This window comes from Struthio camelus, chromosome 2 (genome assembly GCF_040807025.1).
Source record: "Struthio camelus isolate bStrCam1 chromosome 2, bStrCam1.hap1, whole genome shotgun sequence".
Lineage (NCBI taxonomy): Eukaryota > Metazoa > Chordata > Aves > Struthioniformes > Struthionidae > Struthio > Struthio camelus.
In genome coordinates this window covers 163,698,475-163,719,367 of record NC_090943.1, presented here as the reverse complement: position 1 = coordinate 163,719,367, position 20,893 = coordinate 163,698,475, and the positions used below count along the sequence as shown (strand labels likewise).

The 20,893-nt window shown below is 38.3% G+C and overlaps 1 protein-coding gene across 16 annotated transcripts in view; it reads right to left on the bottom strand.

Annotated features, from left to right (window-relative positions):
* Window positions 1-7,648, bottom strand: part of EFR3A (EFR3 homolog A) — an 89,226-nt gene extending 81,578 nt beyond the window's left edge. For 9 of the 16 annotated variants that reach the window (XM_068933327.1, XM_068933333.1, XM_068933335.1 and 6 more), the window contains exons 1-2: window positions 7,318-7,394; window positions 1,653-1,704 (exon numbers count right to left, since the gene is read on the bottom strand). Coding sequence is in view for 5 of the 16 variants with exons in the window: in XM_068933328.1 (XP_068789429.1) it covers window positions 1,653-1,662 (10 nt within the window). In the remaining 11 variants the exon portion in view is untranslated. Of the gene's footprint in view, window positions 1-1,652; window positions 1,705-6,859 lie in introns of all 16 variants that reach the window. The other 7 variants (XM_068933328.1, XM_068933329.1, XM_068933326.1 and 4 more) reach the window with 5 other exon arrangements.
* Window positions 7,649-20,893: the final 13,245 nt, after the last annotated feature.

Here is a 20,893-nt window from a genome sequence, read left to right as displayed (position 1 = left end):
CATACAAAAAAGAAAAACTCCTGAAGCCTATCTCTATAGACATCAATCTTGAAGCCTATCTCTATGGATATCAATAAAAGGTATAACTAGCAGCAAAGTGATGCTTGCTTGCTTACTTTAAGATTTAATCATGCTTCTTTATTACTGTCATTATTGGAGAGGAGAAAATTGATAAAATTTAAGTCATATAAGCTGCAACCGGTTAAGTTGCTTTCCCTTCATCCACACACTCAGACAGCAGGTATAATATACATAGAAGAGAAATAAATGGCTACATAGTTTTGAATGTCTCACTAAAGATAAATATAATATTATAATGAATTACATTAAGATACACAATATTGATAATGACCCTCAACATATACAAAGTTGACATGGAAAGAAAAATTTTATTTTTCCAGTTTAATTGTTTAAAAAAAAAAAAACAATAAAAATAAGTGGCATGATAAAAGCCTTAGGAGTATTAAAAACTACATTTTAACCACAGCAGCAATTTATCAAATTACAGAAACCGGATCACAATACAGTTTGAACAAATTATGCCAGCAGCTTCAAATTCAAATATATATATATATGTATATATATATATATATTTTTTTTTTTTTTTAATATTGGCTACTTTTTTTGTTTAATAAACTCATTTTATAAGCATGTCTATGTAAAGGAAATTTTTCTTTTTTTACATAATACAAATTCTAAAATATTTATCGGTAAGATATTTTGCACTGACAGTGCAAGAGTTCAAACAACATTACATATTAAGATGTTATCAGTTATAGAATATGCATTTATAGAAGTGTGACCATGTAATACAACAACTAAAATTTTTGTAAGATATTTTTAAGGATTCAATAGCCACAGCTTATTACAAATCTTAAGCCATCTTAAAAAAACAAAAAAACAAACAAAAAAAACCACTCAAACAATTTCTGATTAAATCAAGTATTTGTGAATCTCATTACAAACCTGCAATTAGAATGTATTCAATGACTATAAAGCGTACCTTTTGAAGAAGTCTTTATACTCAAGATAAAGCAGTCTGCTTTATCCAGTGACCAATGTTAGTAATTTTACTGCAAAGACTATGTAGGATTTTTGTAAAAATTTAAAATAGAAAATCATGCACATTTTAGTTGGGATTAATACTATTTTAACATATTTCATAACCTGAGATTTCATATAAGTGAAAATGCTTCTCCTCAAGGTATATAAGAGCTTGACTCTTAGAAGCAGCTCCCTCAAAATCCTATTTCCCTTTACATGTTAAAATACCTAAGTCTTATTACTTTATATCCTAAATAGTAATTCTATCATCTGAAAGCCACATTTATTATTTTTCCAAAAATAGATTTATGTCTGTGTTGGAATAACATGCTGTCTTCTTTAAATCACATAATTAATCAACATTAAGTTGTGCACATGTAATTGAACAGCAGAAAGCAGAGTCCACATTAGGTTCCTTTGAAAAATACACCTGAATCTAAAATTGTAAAGGTTGGAGAGTATTAAGGTCTTCAACAGCAAGTACCATCACTAGGTTTCTTCTCCTCCATCTTAACTTCGTTAGAATTTTTAGCCTACCCAAGAAATATATTTTATAGTAAACATCCCTAAATATTCCCTTAGAGAGTACTTAAGATGACAATACTTACTTGCAGGCATTGTTAACCAGCAAACTGTCTTCAATTCTGTAAGTACAATAAGCTATAAAGAAAGAAAAAATGTTAAGTCAGGACAATAGTTTTAGATAATTTTCATATAAACATAAGTAAAAATTTATCAAGAATGAACCAAAGGTACACTCTTCAGCTCCCATATCACAGTAACGTTTACCACAGAAGCACAGATATCAATTTATCTAACCAAATTATATGCAGGTTTTTCCAGTTCTTCAAATTCACTCATTTTTATCCTACATTTGATGCTTGATTAAAAGGTTTTATTTTGTATTTATTGGGACGACATTCCACATCATTGCCACTTTTCATTACGCTAAATGCTGTATAGACTTACATCTGATAATTCTACTTTAAATATAAATCTTTGCAGCTCTCCAAAAAAAAGGACTGTGAAAGATTTTTGTTGTAAAAAAAGAAAAACGATGCTGGAAATGTTTCTATGTGGCACTTCCTAAAACATTTTTTTTCCTCCTAGCATCGGAAAAAAAAAAAACTTTAGATCAGAGAGTAAACTTCTCTAAACAAAAACAGCTAAAAAAATATTTTGATGCAACCAGATATTCTCATGCAAAGATGTCATTTGAAGTTACGAGAACATAATTCAGGACTAAATATAGCATAATCTACCATTTAAATAATTATTATTTAAGTGAAAGGCATTTGAAGATTTTTCTGTATTAATCCTGCACATTTGTGAAATTATTTAATAAAAATTAAGATTAAATATGGAAGTGACAAAAACACTCTCCTTGCAAACGTATATTTATATAAATAATAAAAAAGTCTCAGGTAAATATATTGAGAGTTACTATTTCAAACAAACAAACAAACAAAAAAAACCCAGAAATCCAGTCCAACTATTTCTATGCATATACTGAAGATCAGCACTCCAGACATTCAAACATGCTTTGTGACTACATAAAACCTTTATGTTCATGTTTTTAATGGTCACACATTGAAGACAGGCTCATCAGTGTTAACAATAACTTTTATCCTCATTGTATATGTATTTTAATCAAGGGTTCTAATTTGTTGATAGCACTTCAAAACCACAGATTCCTGGATTTTCAAGAGAGGTAAGCAAGATTCATGTGCAGTTTTCCCTTGAGGACCTAAAGTTATTTTGTTTTCCTAAGGGTTTAATAGTACTTTGATTGTAATTTTGTTTAGAATTACAACATAAATGCACATATTTTAAAAGGTAGATCTAGATTTGACTGTATGACACACAAGGATAATATTTCTTAACAAATACTTTCAGTTTTGTTTTGTTTTGTTTTTTTTAAAGAGATTCTACACAATTTGGCTAGGATAAGAAACTCCAACCTCAATCTATAGCTCTATCAGACCCAATCAGCCCTAGTACAGGAAGAAAATACAGTTTGTTCTACTTGCTTGTTCTGAACATCTTCCCCAGGTAATGTGCTTAAATGTAATTTTATGTCAGCACTTAAATAACCTAGGATCTGAAATTAAAGGGTGATTTAGAAGCAGAAATTTTTGTTTATTATCCTACGATTACACAAATGGCACCAAGAAAGCCAAACGGAAGCTGGAGCAGATGTCCCTTCCTGTCTGCTCTAAAACAATAGATCTCTGTAAGAGAACCAAAATGGAAAAATCTCACGGACTCTGTTTCACTACTTTAGATTAGCACAGCGATATAAGAGTACACCACTCTGCTCAATACAAAATTAAAGCTTTGTGCCAAAACTCTGATTTGGTAAATACTGGCTTTTTTAAATTAAGTTCATATGCACAGATGCTGAGCGAGGAAAGAAAGGGTGTTAACATTCAAGTAATCTTCTCAGTCTAATATAATCAGATATGCATTTTCAAAAAAATATATACAGTCTTGTGTTACAGGTGAAAAACAGAAGTTCGTATACCTAGGCTTTTGTATTTTCATTTAGGAAGTCAAGTCCACCATTAGGTTACTTGATTATGTAACACTAAATAATTCATTTGATTCTGAGTACTCAAAATGAGATTGTCAGCTGGGCACCCATCCATCCCCCCAAATTAAGCCAAAGGAGAGTAAAGCTTTAAGCATCTCTGACAGGTGATCCAGGCTGGGGAACCATGAGCTGAAAAATTTAATTTTTGCATCATTTTTTTCTCCCTGCATATTCCCTAGCTTTAAAATCGATCAGGACATTTAATTTTGAAGATAGGCAAACAGCCAAGGACATGCAAGGTTAAAAAGTCACATGCTCATTTTTAAACATAATCAATTAAGACTCCAACTACAATTTCCAGGATCCAAAAAAAAATGCAATTTAAGACAGATTTCAATAGCATTATGCAATTACCTGACTTCACTTTGAATTAGCTTTGTCAGGTACCAGAAGCAATGACACACACGAGCTTGGCTATATTAATGTAGGTAACGGTTCTCTCATCCTAGCTGGCTCATCTAAAAAGGTATATCCTGATAAGCATTTGTGTTGCCTCAGCTTAGAGAACTCAGTCTTAAGTAGATGGTTTTGAGACCAGAGAAAACCCTGCATGTTAAATAAGAGTCCCTTTCCAACCTCTGCCACCATCTTAAAGACCACTGTTGCACTCAGTATCCCTTTCACTGAAAAAGTAAAGGCATCGCTCCTTTCCCTAAATATGTTGCTAAAGTCAGGTGTAAAAGAAAAAAAAAAAAAGCCTTTTGCTGTACTCCAAAGGAATGATGACTAATTTGTACATATCTAAAAAAATATTAGAAGTGGTTTAAAAACGATATAGTAATTTAATTTTCCACGAACTATTCCATTACAGCCTTAGGATGGCCAATTAAAAGCCAGTGATACCAACAGGTGCAGTTTGTAACCTGTGCATTTTGTAATTTAGATTTTATAATTAAAAGCATGGTCCTCTTTCATAATACCTGAAGGACTGCTAAATCTGACTGGTATTCCAGTGCCTCCTCCCACTTATAGGAAGGGTAACATTTATTTCTTTTCTGCTGCACAAGTTTAAGTCAGAACTAGAGAGAAGTTAATGTTCAGCATTAACGGCAAACATTTTCATAACGCTGCATCAAACATAAAAGGAAAATAATTGTCTTCCATTATATATTATGTACAAACATTATATTCTACTTGCCATTTTTGAGAGCTCTCCCCTGAATCAGCAGTCAATCCAATTCTAGCAACATTCTTTAAACTAATATACAACGGTGTTAGTAAAACGATTATACAAAACTTAGGTGTAAGCCTACCCATGTATCAGGGCTGTACAATCACTATTTCAATATCAAACTATTAATTTCAAAAGGAAATTTTACCCACTAAGCCTCAGCCACTGAGTACACTGAGTCTTCCAGCAAAATGTCCTGTATATTGAAGTTCATCAAATCACAGAACGGCCAAAGTTGGAAGGGACCTCTGGAGATCATCTAGTCCAACCTCCCTCCTCAAGCAGGGTCACCTAGAGTACATTAAGCAGGACTGTGTCCAGACGGGTTTTGAATATCTCCAGCGAAGGAGACTCCACTACCTCTCTGAGCAACCTGTTCCAGTGCTCTGTCACCCTCACAGTCAAGAAGTTTTTTCTCAGGTTCAGATGGAACTGCCTGCGTTTGAGTTTCCGCCCATTGCTCCTTGTCCTGTTGCTGGGCACCACGGAGAAGAGACTGGCCTCATCCTCTCGACACTCCCCCTTCACATACTTGTACACATTCATGAGATCACCTCTCAATCTTCTCTTCTCCAGGCTCAACAGGCCCAGCTCTTGCAGTCTTTCCTCATAGGAGAGGTGCTCCAGCCCTCTAATCATCTTTGGAGCCCTCCGCTGGACTCTCTCCAGGAGTGCCATGTCTCCCTTGTCCTGGGGAGCCCAGAACTGGACACAGCACTCCAGGTGAGGCCTCACCAGGGCTGAGGAGAGGGGCAGGATCACCTCCCTCCACCTGCTGGCAACACTCTGCCTCATGCAGCCCGGGATCCCTTTGGCCTTCTTGGCCACAAGGGCACACTGCTGCCTCATGCTTAACTTAGGACTCCCAGGTCCTTCTCTGCAGAGCTCCTTTCCAGCAGGTCAGCCCCCAGCCTGTCCTGCTGCAGGAGGTTATTCCTCCCCAGGGGCAGGACCTTGCACTTGCCTGTGTTGAACTTCAGGAGGTTCCTCTCTGCCCACCTCTCCAGCCTCTCCAGGTCCCCCTGAATGGCAGCACAGCCTTCTGGTGTATTAGCCTCTCCCCCCAGTTTGGTATCATCAGCAAACTTGCTGAGGGTGCACTCTGTCCCTTCCTCCAGGTCATTGATGAATACATTGAACAAGACTGGACCCAGGACTGACCCCGGGGGACACCACTAGCTACAGGCCTCCAAGTTGTAAAACAAGAGATTTCAAAGTATTTTGAGCACATCATAGAGGCTTAAGGTAGAAATTACGTATACCTTGCCAAATAAGGCTTGTCTGTTACTATGATTTTAGCTTACCTACTGAACTTGCAGTGAGGAAATATCTGATTTAGCTTTAAAAAGTTTAACTTCCAGGTTAACTAATTTGATTTTTATAGAGGAGTTAGAACTCAGGTTCTCGGTCACAGGCTAATAGTCTTTTCTATAATTTCTCTAGCAGGGCAGAGATCCTACAACCCACTCTAGGAGTCTGTCTTTCTGGTGTCTCAGCTTAAAGTTCCAAAGGATATGCCCCTAGATATATCAAGCTTAAAGAAAAAAAAAAAAGCTGTCATATAACTAGATTCGTCGACCTAGATTCCTGTTATCCAAAGCACAGCTGTATGTGGCACCCTCACTGATAAGTATAGCAACCTGGGAAATCCATCCAGTACTGGTCATCCATTAGAACGGCCATAACCTGCCAGGTATTGCTAATGATAGAGGCCCTGACAGCAGCAGAAAAGCATGTAAATAATTTTAAATTAAAAAAAAAGAAACTATTTTAAGAACACTCACAGTGTAGTCCTATTACACTATTTTGTTAATGCTTAGTAAGATAGCCTTGTGTTATGGTCCATTTGAAGAAAATCAAACCCAAAGAACTTGAAAGCCACAGTCCTCCATCCCTACACTGGTGATACAGTGATGACAGTGGGATGCCTGACCACATCTGAGGCAAGACCGATTACTGACCAGGTTTTGCTTTATGACTAATTGGCCTCTCACTTTCGAGTGCGTGACACACAGGCACCATACAACGGTGGCGAGAGCTTAGGCGCTCACCTGAGACAGACAGGGGAGGATGAGATCTATGCTACGAGCTCTCCGTGGCACCTTTCCTGGGGGGCAGCGGGGCCGGGCGGACGGCAGAGAGCACCGGGCAGGGCCTGCCCACCCGAAACGACGCTCAGCAGCGCCCTCAGCACAGCAGGAGCCGGGTGTCAGGGCGATAACCAGCGCGTGTGCGGCGAGGGGACGCGGGGGTACGGGCTGAAGCGGTGTCCTGGGGATCTCCCACCCCCACACCGCTACCAAGAAAGAGTCCTGCAGCAGGTCGGCCGGCGCCCTGACCCCTGCGCCTTCCTCCACAGCCTCTCCCTCAGCGCCCGCCCGCCCAGCCCGCCTGTCGCGGCCGCCTCACGCCCCAAAATCGGGAAAGAGATCGGAAGAGCGTGAAAAGGAGAGGGCCGTGAGGGTCAAAACAAGGAAAAACGCTTCCTCCTGGCTTCCGCCACACTCACCTCAACCACCTCTCCGGCTCTGTTTAGTAACCGCCATCTTCCCCCCTCCCCCCTCCCCTTAACGTGCCTGGCGCCGCAGTGCATCCTGGGAGTTGTAGTTCCCTGCCAGATCCCCCCCCCCCCAAGGCCTTTCCCTGCCCACCCCCGCCTTCACGCCAGCCATTAGAGAAGTCACGTCCGTAGAAGCAGCCCCCCCCACCCTCCACCCCACGCCCCGGCTGTGGCGAAAGAAGCTCTCTCTCAGCGGGGCGAGACGCCGGCGGGGAGGGCGGAAAGCGCCGGCGGCGGCCACAACTCCCCGCATCCCTTGCGGCGGAGACTAACGGGCGCCTGGAGGCGGAGGGGAGCGGGGCAGCTCACACCGCCCGCCGGCCGGAGGGCGGCCCCGCCCCCCGCCGCCGCCGGCCGTTCCTGGGGCGTGGCCAGCCCGCGGTCACGTGCCGCCTCAAGGGCGGCTTCAAACCGTAACGGTTTGGTTGTTGGCGGCTGCGGGCGGCCTCAGGGTTTGGTGTGTTTGATGCTTGGCTGTGCAGGCAAGCAAGGAGGAATCTGAAGTGTTTATTTGCCACTGTGTTTATTTTATAGCTCGTTATTTTCACGGTAGATAGCTTTTCTGAGGGACGGAGTGGCAGCCCAGCTGTCACCTGGAAGTGTCCCAGGGCTTCTCTGAATTTAGCTCTCAGCCAAGACCTTCTTGAGATGTTACATATTTCACTGAGTTCAGGTTTGCTGGTGATATAGCTGGTGAAATACTGGCATTTTCTCACGTGGTTTGAGATGGTTTTCTTTCATCAGTAGTAGAAGCAGGATCAGTGTTTACTAGTTCAGGGGTTTCTTGCAAATAATCCTTTAACAAGGTAGACGGGAGGTGAGAAGTGCCCATGCCTCACACAGTCTTCAGCGGTATGCAGAAACGTTGTAAGGTTGGGAAAACGGACAGCGCTTTCACAGCGTCACACATATGGGGACAACTGGAGGAGTCAAAGGAGTAAGCTAAAGAACATCCTTTTTATTTGTTCATATGATTTCTGAAATGCCCCTTACAGTTTTCAATTCTTGGGGCTGAATGTAGTGAAAATAGTAAAAAATGAACAACTTGCCTTTTATAGGTTTGTGTATTGAGTCACTGCCTGTAAAGCATAACACTTTGGGTTTAGAGTTCTATTTATAAGTATTTCAGACAGCAGTGGACACCAGTGAGATATTTCTATGTATCTATAGCTATATTTGTCCTTAGTTTAGTATAGCTGGTGATAGTAATCCTCCTGCCTTATTTTTGAAAGAGAAATAATTGATAAATTTCCCCTCTGCCAAAAGTAGAAGTGAACTCCACAATCATGGTCTCAGCTCGACTCATTGTGTCCGGTGTAGCTTCAGGGCTGAAGACTGTTGCTCCAGTCCAACGTCGATCAGCTGCAGGCAGCCTGCTCGCTTTCCTGAAGTTTCTCATTCACATGGTTTTTGCTTCATTCTCCCATTAGCTGTGGATGAGGGGGTGTAAGCTCCAACATCCCTGTCATACCATATGGTTGCAGGAGAATGCTGGCAGTTACTAGTACAGATGACTCATCTGAATGAGAGAAATGTCAAGCCAGGTTTACGTTCATTCAGCCGCTACTCAAAGTTTTAAATGCAACACTGTGAGTAATGTGTCCTGATTATTCTATTTGTTCTGGTTTAAGATATAATAAAGGCAATTTTAAACAAAGTTTCTTTTACTTGTCCTACATTACAGCTGCTGTGTCTGTATGTAATTCCTTTTATTCTCTCGGGGTTTTTTTTTAAATATTTTCCTCTTTGTATTTCGTTGCCAACATTTATAAATATCAGGTAGACTTATTTTTATACACAAAAATGGAAATAAGTATTCTGTCGAGGTCTTTTTATTGCAATTGTATTTGATAATACTTGTAACAAAAGTAAATGAAATTGGACAGAAAATCTAAAAGGTATTCCTTCTGCTAGCTGCCAAAGACTTAAAGTCATGTTTTGCAAGACGTATTCATGATAAGTGATTTTATTTCCACTGAACGGACTAAATAAACAAATGAGGCTTTCTGAAAATTTTCTTGCATTTGTATTTAATTTAACCTTTAAATCCACAGCTCTAGCACTTATAAAGTCTTAGTCTTAATAGGTGTTTTTATTTCTAAGGTACCAAAAATTTCTTCACCACTGTGATAATAAAAAAAAATTGTAATATTCCTATGATTAAAATATGATACAGTAAAATCTTACAGCTTATAAAGGCAAAGTCATAAAATAAATGCAATATTTTGCAATTATAGTTTGTTTGAAGAAAGGTGTTTTTTTTTAATGATGTTATTATATCAACTATGTAGTAAGTAATATTCTATGAAAAAGTCAATAAAGCTTTTATCCTATGTGCTACTGTTATTTAAAATAATTGTTTTCCTAATTCAGTTTCAAAATATAGCAGGGCAGAGAGCTGTAGCGTGTTATTATGTATGTGTTGATTCTCTGTGAGCTTTCTTATATATCATGTTATAGATAGCAAATTTAATTGTAGATTGCATGAATTTTTCTTTTCATTGAAGACACCAGAAGAGTGTGCAGCCACCTTTCTAACACAACACCAATTTTTCACTGTCAATGAAAGAGGGACCTTATTCCTTGACCATATCTAAGGTCATAATCAAATTACCCTATGAGATTAAGAAGAAATTTAATTGTGCACCTATGAAATTGCTGCATGGCTAATTTATAGCCAGACTGACTAGTTTTACTCCAACATTTCTTAAACCTTTTGGACCTATGGTAGTAGCAGTGTTGGCAGTAGTGATTCATTTTTTTCTAATTAGATTTCTAATTCACATAAAAGTACAATGAAATGTTCAGTATCTGCAGCAAGCAGCAAAAACTACCTCAGTTGAAGAATCCAGTGGAGGTTCAAAAGGGTAACAGACATGAATAGTTGGCATTAGATGGTCTAAGAGTATGACAGCTCTTTACAAGGAGTTTTAAGGGAAAAAAATCTCAGAGGAATTAATGTACTCTTGACAACAGTGTAAGGCAGGAATGGCACAGAGTTATGTTAATTTTATGCTAGAATGAGAAACATACAGCCAATTTAATTTCACATAGTTTTAATGTAGATAGAGGAAAATAGATGAGAAAATGTACAGTACTTGTCAACAGTAGCCAGTAAAAGCTTGATCTATGAGTTTACATCTGCTCACCACTACATTATATGGAACAATAAAAGCAATTAATTCTGGCTTTCGATAGTGAAAAAAGGTAATTATCATAGCAATAACTACATAGCTTGCCCTGCCACCAGTAAAGCAAACCACTCACGTGCATTTAATTGAATAATTGTTATCTTTACAATCAATTGCCATTAAATGATAATTTTGTTAATATTTATTTTGTAGCACATTTTTCCAACCTCATATACACAAGAGGTTACCTCTAACTCTGTAAACAGGTATTTAATTACAATATTTTGTTAACAGGCAAATATAGTTGATGACAGAAAGTATTTCTACCCGGAGTGGATGGACTACAGAGATCAGATCCTCAGGGCCTATACAAAGGAATTTACTCTGTCATTGTTCATTTTAGCAGGCGGCATAGTGGATGCAAACTGATTACACTTAGCAGCCCTAAAAACAGAGCAAGGAGTTCATGCAGATTCAGCCCCGCAAACCATCCAGCAGTTCCTGGTAGATTTTTCTCCAGTCTCTTCTGAAACAAGAGATCTTAGTGACAGCTATGCTCACTAGGAAGACAGCTGCCAGAGGGACAGCAAAAATAGATTGGAATGATTACAGTTTTTTAGAAATTCTCAGAAAGTGCTGAGCAGCCACTGTCAGAAAAGTTAGCATCTTGCAGATGTCTCAGAGCAAGACTCGTAAAATTGCTTCCAAGATCCCCAAATACTTTTGAAAATTATGGCCGTATATACTTAAAGAATAAATTCCATGTGAAAATTGAAGAAGTTTATATTGCAGAATCTCCACATGCGTAAGCAAAGTTCTGATATGATATATATACATATATGTTTTTGAAGACAAGTAATAGTTTACAACATAAAGGATCCACAGATGCTTTGTTTTTTTAAGCCATTAATCCCCTTAAAGTCAAAGAGGCTTTCTAATAACTTTATTAAACAAGGAAAGAGACATTCTAATTACACCAAATTACGTACTTTCATACTTTTCTTGTCATTTGAAGTGTTTGCAGTCATAATTTTTTGTACCAGTTGGAACAACTGATAAATTCTATTTTTAGGGTTGGTAGTGTTCCGACAAGGTAAACGATTTTATAATACTATATTTAAATGAGGGCTGTGTTATTAAAATTTAATTTGCTTTTCCAACTGGAGCACAGGAGGGGAATGAAATAACAGAACCTTCAACAATACAGAGTGGGTGGTGATGTGATGTATTAAATATTGCATGTGAAATTCAGAGTTCCTAAAGTGTTATAAGGTGAGCTAATTAGATATATGACTCCCACTTGATCACAGTTCAGTTTTTTCTTATTCCAAATCAATGACATTATATATTAGTCAAGTTCCCAATCCCATTCCACAGAGCTGATGTACCTCAGCATATTCTGCATGTCTTCCCCTGAGGCATTCTCTTCGCTTTCCTATGAAATAGGAGAATAATGTCAAAATTTTTGATTACTATAACATCCAAAAATAGAATCTAATTATTCTCTTCTGTTTCTGGTCTCAACTAGATTTTCTTTGAGAATTGATTAAAATCCTATAGAAAAGAATGAGTGTGCTCCATTTTTGCTACAAAGAATATTTATTCCATGTTACTGGTAAAAAAACAACATACATTATGTTCTGTGCAATTTATTTTTATTTCTTTTTCCTTGGTTTCTAAGGCTTATACAGTCACACTGTCTGTCAGTCCTTAATAAGTCAGGAACCAGCAGGCCAATTGCAACCACAGTTGACACAAATAGAAGTCTCATAGGTAATATGCTTTTGTAGGTTTCATGAGAATTTTCCATAGGTTAGACAAAAACGAGCTGAAATACTGACCTCATTGAGAGAAGAAAGTATCACATGAACTCCACAGGGTTTTTTTGTTTTGTTTTGTTTTTTGCTGTTTGGACTGGCCTCGGGTCAGTAATGCTCTGTTTACTAGCTAGCCAAACAGCACTGATGTAACTCTCTGAGCCAGGCCTGACACGTGCTGCCTTTTTCCCAGATGGCTGTGAGAGAACGTGGGAGGGCTGCGAAAGGTATTAGCGGTTGAGTAAGGTCATGATGAAAAGAAGGGAGGAGTTGGTATTATTGCAGTGGAGATATTGCTATGTAGGATGAACCCACGAAAACCAGGTTCCTATTAATACCTTTTGGAGAAAGGTTCTCCTATCAGGCATGTCATATCCACTATAATAATCAACTAAGTTTCTAAAAGGTCTGTGGGAGAGAGTCTGCTGGGAAAAAATACTTCGTTTCAAATCTCAGCTTGTATGAACTGTCAGGATTATCCTGAAGTAAATGGCATTCTGCTGGTTTAAAGCCAAGTGGCATGCTGTTTTAGGATGTTAAAAATTAATCCAAGCACATATTAAAAGTAAATGAAAAAATTTAGAGAGGAATGTGGGACAAGTGTGCATAAAATCACAATGTGAAAAAACTGAAATGTTGTAATATGAAAATACAAGGTAGGGAGCTAAAATGTTAACTACTTAAGATCTGGGATCAAAACTAAATAGGAGATTCATCCCTTTCCATCCCAAAGCATATTTCATTTTTCTTTAACCTATTACATGACGTAGTTCCAGTTTGAAGCAATGACTATATTAAGCTATCTGTATGAAATCTCTTGCAAAGGTAAAGACATAAGGTTCACTTAAACCTAAAATTTATGTATTGTTAAAAATAATAATAATAATAATAATGATAATAATAATGGCAAGAACCAATATACAAGGAGAAGAGAAGGTCAAAGAGCTGAGGAGCTGGGACACAGTTTGTTAGAAAAGCCTGAAAAAAAAAGTAATGGAAACCAATGAGGACAGAAAAAGTAGTTCTAACAGGGCTGGAGAGACATTACCTTGATGACAAAGAGACTGAGCACACGGAGCCAGAAAATGGAGGGCCTGGCAAGAGCTGGGTAAAGAGATTACAGGGAAGTCTGGGATTCAGAAATGGGAAGACAGGGACAGGAGTCTGAAGAATGGGCCTACGATTTCTGTGGCAAGAAGAAAGTCTCACGGGTGGATGCAGGGAGGAGAATGGGACTGTGAATCAATGGCATGATGAGAAATGAAGTAGCACTAGAAGATAGGAGCACGGATTGAACTTTGCTCCTGGTTGAACTTCAGGGGGTCATCTATACTCGTTAAACCATCTCCTTTCTTATTCTAGGGACAGGCTCTGAGGCCCAGGAATCTCACCATTCCTCTGTTGTTAGCTGATACCTCTAAGAAGTACCTGCTAACACTCACTAGTGTTCTAGAAAGAGGACAGAAACCTACTACTGTTCGTAGGGAGATTATCCTTAATATACATAGCAATTATAACCAGTCAATTAATTTCATGGTGTCACTGCAATGCTTTGTGTAATAGAATTTCTGGCTTTTCTTCATCGATCATTTAAAATTCCTACACCGATATATTAAAAAATATGGTAAAGAAATAGTATTCATGTGGAAATACTGAGTGTAGAGGTAGCTAATGAATGACTTGGATCAACTCACACGTAATGTTAATGTTTTGAAAAAATAAATTCCTCTTTCTCTGATGTCAAGTAAATCCAAAAAATTTTTATTCAGCTGATTTATAATGCTTTAACTCTGCATATTTTCTTAGGTCATGTGGCAGTCCGGCCTCCCCGCAACTACAAAGAGCGACCTCTGAGTGACTCTGCATATCCCTGGTCAAACCACCCGCTGCAGCCGTGAGGCATGATTGGACAGGAAGAGTCTCTAGTAACCGCCTACCATCTGTCAATCATTTTGAAGGTTCTGTAATATGCAAATGAAGGATCAGAAAATACCTTCCTGACTGGTTAATGACCACACTCGCCAATTTGCGTAACCCTATATAAATAGAGCAGCCTGCTAGGGAGTTTGGGATGAGCAACTGAAGAGTGGGGAAGGTTGAGCTGGAGCAGCGCAAGTGGCCTTTGTGAAGGTTTGGAGGAGCTTGGCAGCCTTTTTTGAAGGCCAGACTCCAGCCGAAGACACCAGGAGCGGTGGAATCATCAATGACTGCAAGAGGATCTGAATGGCAGTAGCTGGCCACTGCCACCAAATGGGGCCTTACTTTGCCCCCCTCCCTCAGCTGGGATGCTGGCTGGGACCACCATCTGATGCAACACCCAGGTGACCCCTTTTCTAGGGGGCATGTAAGTATGGGTGTACCACTTCTCCAGGGTTTGGGTTTGAAGCTCCATTCTCATAAAATTCAAGACCACTATGGTCTTAGTGAGGTTCAGCTCACCCCTGCCTTAGTGAGTTTTGGCTCACCCCTGCCTATTGGGTGGCATGTCATGCAGGTGTGACCCAATAGATCATCCTATTCTTTCCTGTATACTCTCTTGCTCTCTCTCTCTTCTGTTTGGGGGTACATGTGTCTTACTTTTGAGCTAGTTAATATAACAATATAAAGTCTGTATATATGGTATATAAATAAGTACTTGTTTTGAAAAAGTTGTTACTGTTGTCACCACTTACTGTTTATTTGGAGAATCTCTGCAAACCTACCCACTCAGTAAAGCTCCCATTGGCACCCATGAGCCTGTTAGTTGTTGTCAGTTAATGAAAGTTGTTCAGCGTGCCCTTTGCTTGGCTCAGACATGCTTCTTCATTGAACTGCAAGAGGTCAATTTTGAAATAATGCTATATGGAGCAAAACCCTCAATAGATTTCAATTTAAAAGTATCAATATAAATCCAGCATGACGCATTTTCTTTCATTTTTTACAGTCGTAATTATTTGGCATATATATCAGAATTGCATTTTTCTGCAAATTTACTATGTTGGAGATAAATTGCTGAGCTCAATTTAAAAAATACCAGAAGGTGGCGTGTGCTTCCTTAATTTCCTCCTCAGATTCAAGTGCTGAGATTTGCACTGTGTTTACCTGATCACATATTCTTACTTCCACTTGGACTTCGCCCCATTTTAGGCATGGCACATAACAGTTAGTGTTTACCAAATGAGCAGGTACTCTCTATTTTGTTTGCTCTTTGCTGTTCACTGTGTGTCCCAATGGAACACATATTACCTACTCAAATTTTACTTTTAATACTTAATTTCCTTGTGGACTTCTGCATAGTGCTGATCAATACTTATCTGAGCACTTCAAAAAATGTGATGTGTTAGTTCGCTTTAAATAACACTTTTTTTTTTACCTCTTTTGAACTGAGGCGCAGAAGGATTAAAGTTTAGGGATATGCAGTTCGAGATGCACAAAACTTAGCTTTTCTGCAGTATTTGTCTAGAAAGGCAATTGTTACTGCCATACGAAGTGGCAGTAGTGCACTTATTGAAGCAGCTGTTGCCAACACATATCAATTCCGATATCTCTTGAGTTTCCCACACTACTGTCTGCTAGGACTAAGGCCTAGTTATCTCATTTGTTCTGCAGTAACATGGGTTGGGAGGAGTGAAAGTTTCTGCTTATTGCCTGGAAAAAATGTGAATAAATCTAAGTAGTTGCTAAGGGGAAGGTAGGGTCTGTGTCTTATGGGAGAGGTGGGCATCCTACACTCTGGGGTAACTGGGATAAAGGAAGGACATTAAGCGTGGGAGGTAGAGACAAAGGTCCCATGCCTCTCTCTGCTTCAGAGTCCTCCAAAGCTCTCCTGGCACCATTCAGTACCCTTGCGAAAGCCCACCCAAATTCCTCTGCTTCCCTTGCAGCCAGCCTCCAAACCCCACTGGCTCTTCCCAGCTGCTGTGTGTGTTCTCATCATCTCCTAATAGGTTTTCCCTTTCCCTCCTTTCCCTCCTTTCCCTCCTTTCCCTCCTTTCCCTCCTTTCCCTCCTTTCCCTCCTTTCCCTCCTTTCCCTCAAAAAATGTGATAAAGATGTTACTTTATCTAGTTTGCATTGGATGCAGCAGCCTGGGAAAGGTCCATCCCCTCAGGTGACATCTAAGACTGTCAAAATCTGAAACTATTCTACAATTTCCTGTTTCATCTAAAGTACGCCAGCTGGTCCTGTGTGCTTACAACCTGATGCATATAAGCTTTGTTCAGTGCAGCACTCAAACATGCCCTTCCTTAAAAAGGTTTCACAGGAGATGTCACACTGAAGACATAGTATTCCTTAAGGCCAAGACTGATCAAAGGCATGACAGCCAATAAGGCCAGTATTTCCAAAGCTAGGTGACTGCTGTTAGTAAAGTAGCCTGATGCTGTCTGTCATTCATATGCTTTTTTTTTCCAGGGACTGTACTTTCATATTTTTGCCCTAAGTGATCTAGAATTTCTAAAACCAAGTGCCACATCTTGCCACGTAGTTCACTGTCCCCTGAACCTTAGCCCTTTTCGGTGGGAGCGGGAGAAATTCTCGAGTTCGCCTGATATTTCCAAGCTAGTCTCGATGTCCAACCAGAGACTGAAAGAATGAGCGTTACTGAAATAGTTTATGCTCTGATTTAAAAAAAACAAAAACAACAAAAAAACAGAAAACCGGAAGAGAACACAGTGCTAAAATACTGCTTTTCAACATTGCTGACTTCTAAAATCACTTCAGGAAATGTTATTCAGAAAATCACTGGCAGGGTCAATTTCTGACGTCAGCTTGCCTTACGAAAGTTCACTGAAGTAAACAAGACTGCATATATGTGAATGAACAAAAATATAGGTCAGAGCTTTTTGTCTGCAGCAACTGCTGTGCAGAAAAGATCATCAGTTGCTTGACCATATTCAGTCCTTAATGTTGGTATGATTTTGAAAGAAGAACAGATATGACATTTATACCATGTTTAGCCCGTCTGAGAGAGCACTTTACAGTTTTAAATGCAAAGATATCTATAACACTTTCTAACCAATTGTCTCTTCTCTGAATAGGTAATTACTGAGATTAAACAAGCGTCTCTAAATTGCTTATATATTCCAATTACTTCTATTTTCTGCTGGCTTTGTGATTATCTTTCTACAGAAAGCATTAAAGATAGATTTACCTTTTTTTAAAATTCTCTACAGAAAAAAATGACTTTCACTTCAGGAATAACAAGCTGTCACTTCTGAGGAATAAAAGTTTTATTTTGCAATACTTGAGATGGTTTCCACTTCAAAGTTTCTGAAGCAAGTGAGAGCGCAAATAGTCTTAGTCTTCTGATTTCAAATCCTCACAGTGCTGAAAAAGACAAAAAATACTAAAATTCTAGTTAGCAGGAGCTGACTTAAAAATAATGTGACTCCTTTCTCATGGTAAATAGTCAGTGGTGAAAATTTTTTTTCTCCTTGACCTTCAAATACAGTTCCTGTCTCCTGCAGCAATAACACCATTTATTTTTTTAATCCTTGATAGTGTGGTGTTGGAGATATTCTTCCCCACAAGCCTAAGACTGTAAACAGGCTTCAGCAGAATGACTTCAGCAGAATGAGGATTTCATTCACTAGATACTGCTGATCAAATATGAAAATAATGTGCACAAGCACATTAGCTAATTTCTGTTTCACTGTTTAGTTTTCCAAGGGGAAAATACTCATTTGTTTTGTGTTTTTTCATTCACTATCTACAAAAAAAGATGCAAAAATACTACGTGATGTTGGAAGTACTCATGCATACAATGTGAGTACCATATTTAATGCCTTTTATCCAAAGTAGTCTGACAGATTTTACAAATATAGACTCCGTAAGAATTTCTTCCCAAATAATTGGCTTCTAATCATTCCTAGGGTGTCTTGCACATGGTTATATAGTTATTTAAATTGTAAATGGGTCAATGACTAAAAAGGCAGCTGCATCACGCTCTAGTTAAAGTATTTGCATCTCTTGTTGCCTTGTTTAGAATTTATCGTGGTATTTTTGCATGGAAGACAAATAAGAAAAACTTACTGCTTACTTTACAGAATGTAGTTTACAACCTGCAGGGTAAATGGAGAGGAAAGTAAATAGGCTTAACAATTGCAAGCACCATTCCTTGTTTGTCACATGAATGTTTTTTGAATACGGATTTTGGGACCTTGCTTTTTTGCAAATATAGAAGTTGTTCTATGTGAAATGTTTTGAAACTTCAAAGGACAGGAACTAAGTAAGTGAAAAGCTCTACTTTTATTTAACAAAGGAGTCCTTAGAAGCAGTATATGCTCTTGTAACTACTATTGCAATATCATGTAGTTTTCTTACACTTAATTTATGGAAAGGTAACTTGGTTATTCTAATAGCAGTCATCTATTTCCTCCCACTAAAATGGCTTTATTGTTCAGATAATTGGATAGAATTGGCTGATGAAAATGATATCTAACTGGGAAGTCTTTTACTGTGGGCTGTATTTGTACTACAGGTGTGCAGTGTTTTATATATATTAAAATGTATGTTTCTGAGACAAAATAGACTTTAATGCCAAACACATAATGTGGCAAAGGTCTCTGGAAGAAAATTGCGGGTCATCTGGAGTTAAAGGTACTCCATCAGGACCTTGTTAAAATCTTTGGTAACATTATGGAAGGGCATGTTTAAAATGCTTTCATGGCACCAAGATACAGGAGTGAGATTCTAATTTACCACATAATCACTGCCGTGGTTATTGTGTGTAATAAAGCCAAAGTGACATGCATCTGATTTTTTATTTATTTTCTTTTTACAAACACTAATCAGATCATAGTTCTGTAGAGGGAACTGTCAGATTCACTTGTTTTCTTCCTTCCCTCTTTCTCTCCTTCCTTCCCTCCTTCTCTTTTCTGTTTGTTAGGATATCTTCTCCAAACCTGTGATAATGTTCATTTAGCAACTGGAAAGTAATTCCATCATGCGTAGCATCAATATGATTAATTATGGATAACAGCACTATCTCCTGATGGATTTTCAAACTAGACAAGCTAATTTCACAAGGCATAAGGCTTTGCAGAACAGAAGTTCTGTCTTTCACTCATCTGGCCTTTCTTGTTATGCTCAGTAAATCTTGTTATCTATATTCTAGTGCAATAGGAGAAAATTGCTAATGGGAAGGGATTTTTTCCATTTTACTTAAGCCTAATGCTAAAAGTACGTGGTTTATAATATACAAATAAAAAACAGTCTTCAGCCATTTTAAACCAACCACACTGTCAATGTGTGTACTGGAAAAAAAAAAAAACCATAGCTAGAACCAAAAAATGCTATGCCATGATGTAATTCAGGTCTGTTTCAGCTGGTGTCTGGCTGTCTTCAGAAGTCTTCCAATTACAGATATAGTTGCAAATAAATCACTCCAAATTTTGCTTCTACAAGAGTAGAATCAAGTGCTTGGTAGGCATTCCTCATAGTTGGTCTGTGTAACCCACTAGATTTATTAGCATAGCATTTAAAGTTTCAGCCATCTTCAGTATAATTTACACCAGCAATGCCATTATCTCCAAATGCAGGGGCTTATTTTGGATGATGTCCAAATAATTCATTGCTTGGAATATCTGGTCTGACTTGTGTCAGGGTATCTAAATATGTTTAGATCTCATACAAGCAGGCTGCAGTCTCAGATGTCATCCTTCTAAAGCCTCAGTGTTATTCTCTTTATTTACAAAAACTACAAAAAGAACAGTTCTTAATTTACAACTGATATCTGCCTAGCTCATCGTTAAGTAAGACGTAACTACATGAAATAAGTTTTTATTCACAATAAAATGTTTAATTGCAAGATTAAAGTTAAACTATGTATAATGTTATTTTTCAATATTGGAAATCTTCTGTATAAAATACAGAATAACTGGGCCTGTATATACTGTTACTACTATTGGAGAGAGTTTTATCATTGATTACAGATTTCTGATGTCATTACTTAGTAACTTTCATTTTTCATCTACTCATTATTGGCTCAGAGGATATTTCAATATTCTCTGTATTCTCTGTAGCCTCTCTTAACAGGTGGTGGTGTCACATAATCAAAGTCATCCTCAAGGAAAGATTTTGTCTATAGCGCTTTACCAGAATAAGAGACATATTGCTTCCTACCTCATTAGTCTCATTGCAAAGAGAAGTGGTCCATAAAATTATACCTTTCCACTTGGCTTACAACAGAATATCTTCTTACCCTCTTACACAGGATAAAACTTCTAAAAGCAAAAGGAAGAATAAAAATAAATGAAGGAACAGGTTTTTTCCAGAAACTCTGTGTAGTGACATGAAACAGCTTTACTTGCGAGTCAGAATGGTGAGAGACAACAATCTGAATTTGAAGCAAGCTAAAATTGAGAAAAAGGAGCAATTGTTTGATTGACAGTTACCTTGACTTCTTCCTTAATTATAGCAGTCATTGTCTCAAAGGAGACTGAGCAACTGAATGACTCTAACTGTAGCTTATCTGCAGCCTCCCAGGCTTGCAGTAGGAAGTTTCGAAATGGCTCTCCAGTGCAGTTGGAAAAGGTTGGTTTTCATGGTTCCTTCATGTGAGATTACTTTTATTCTCCCATATAATTCATTAGGAATT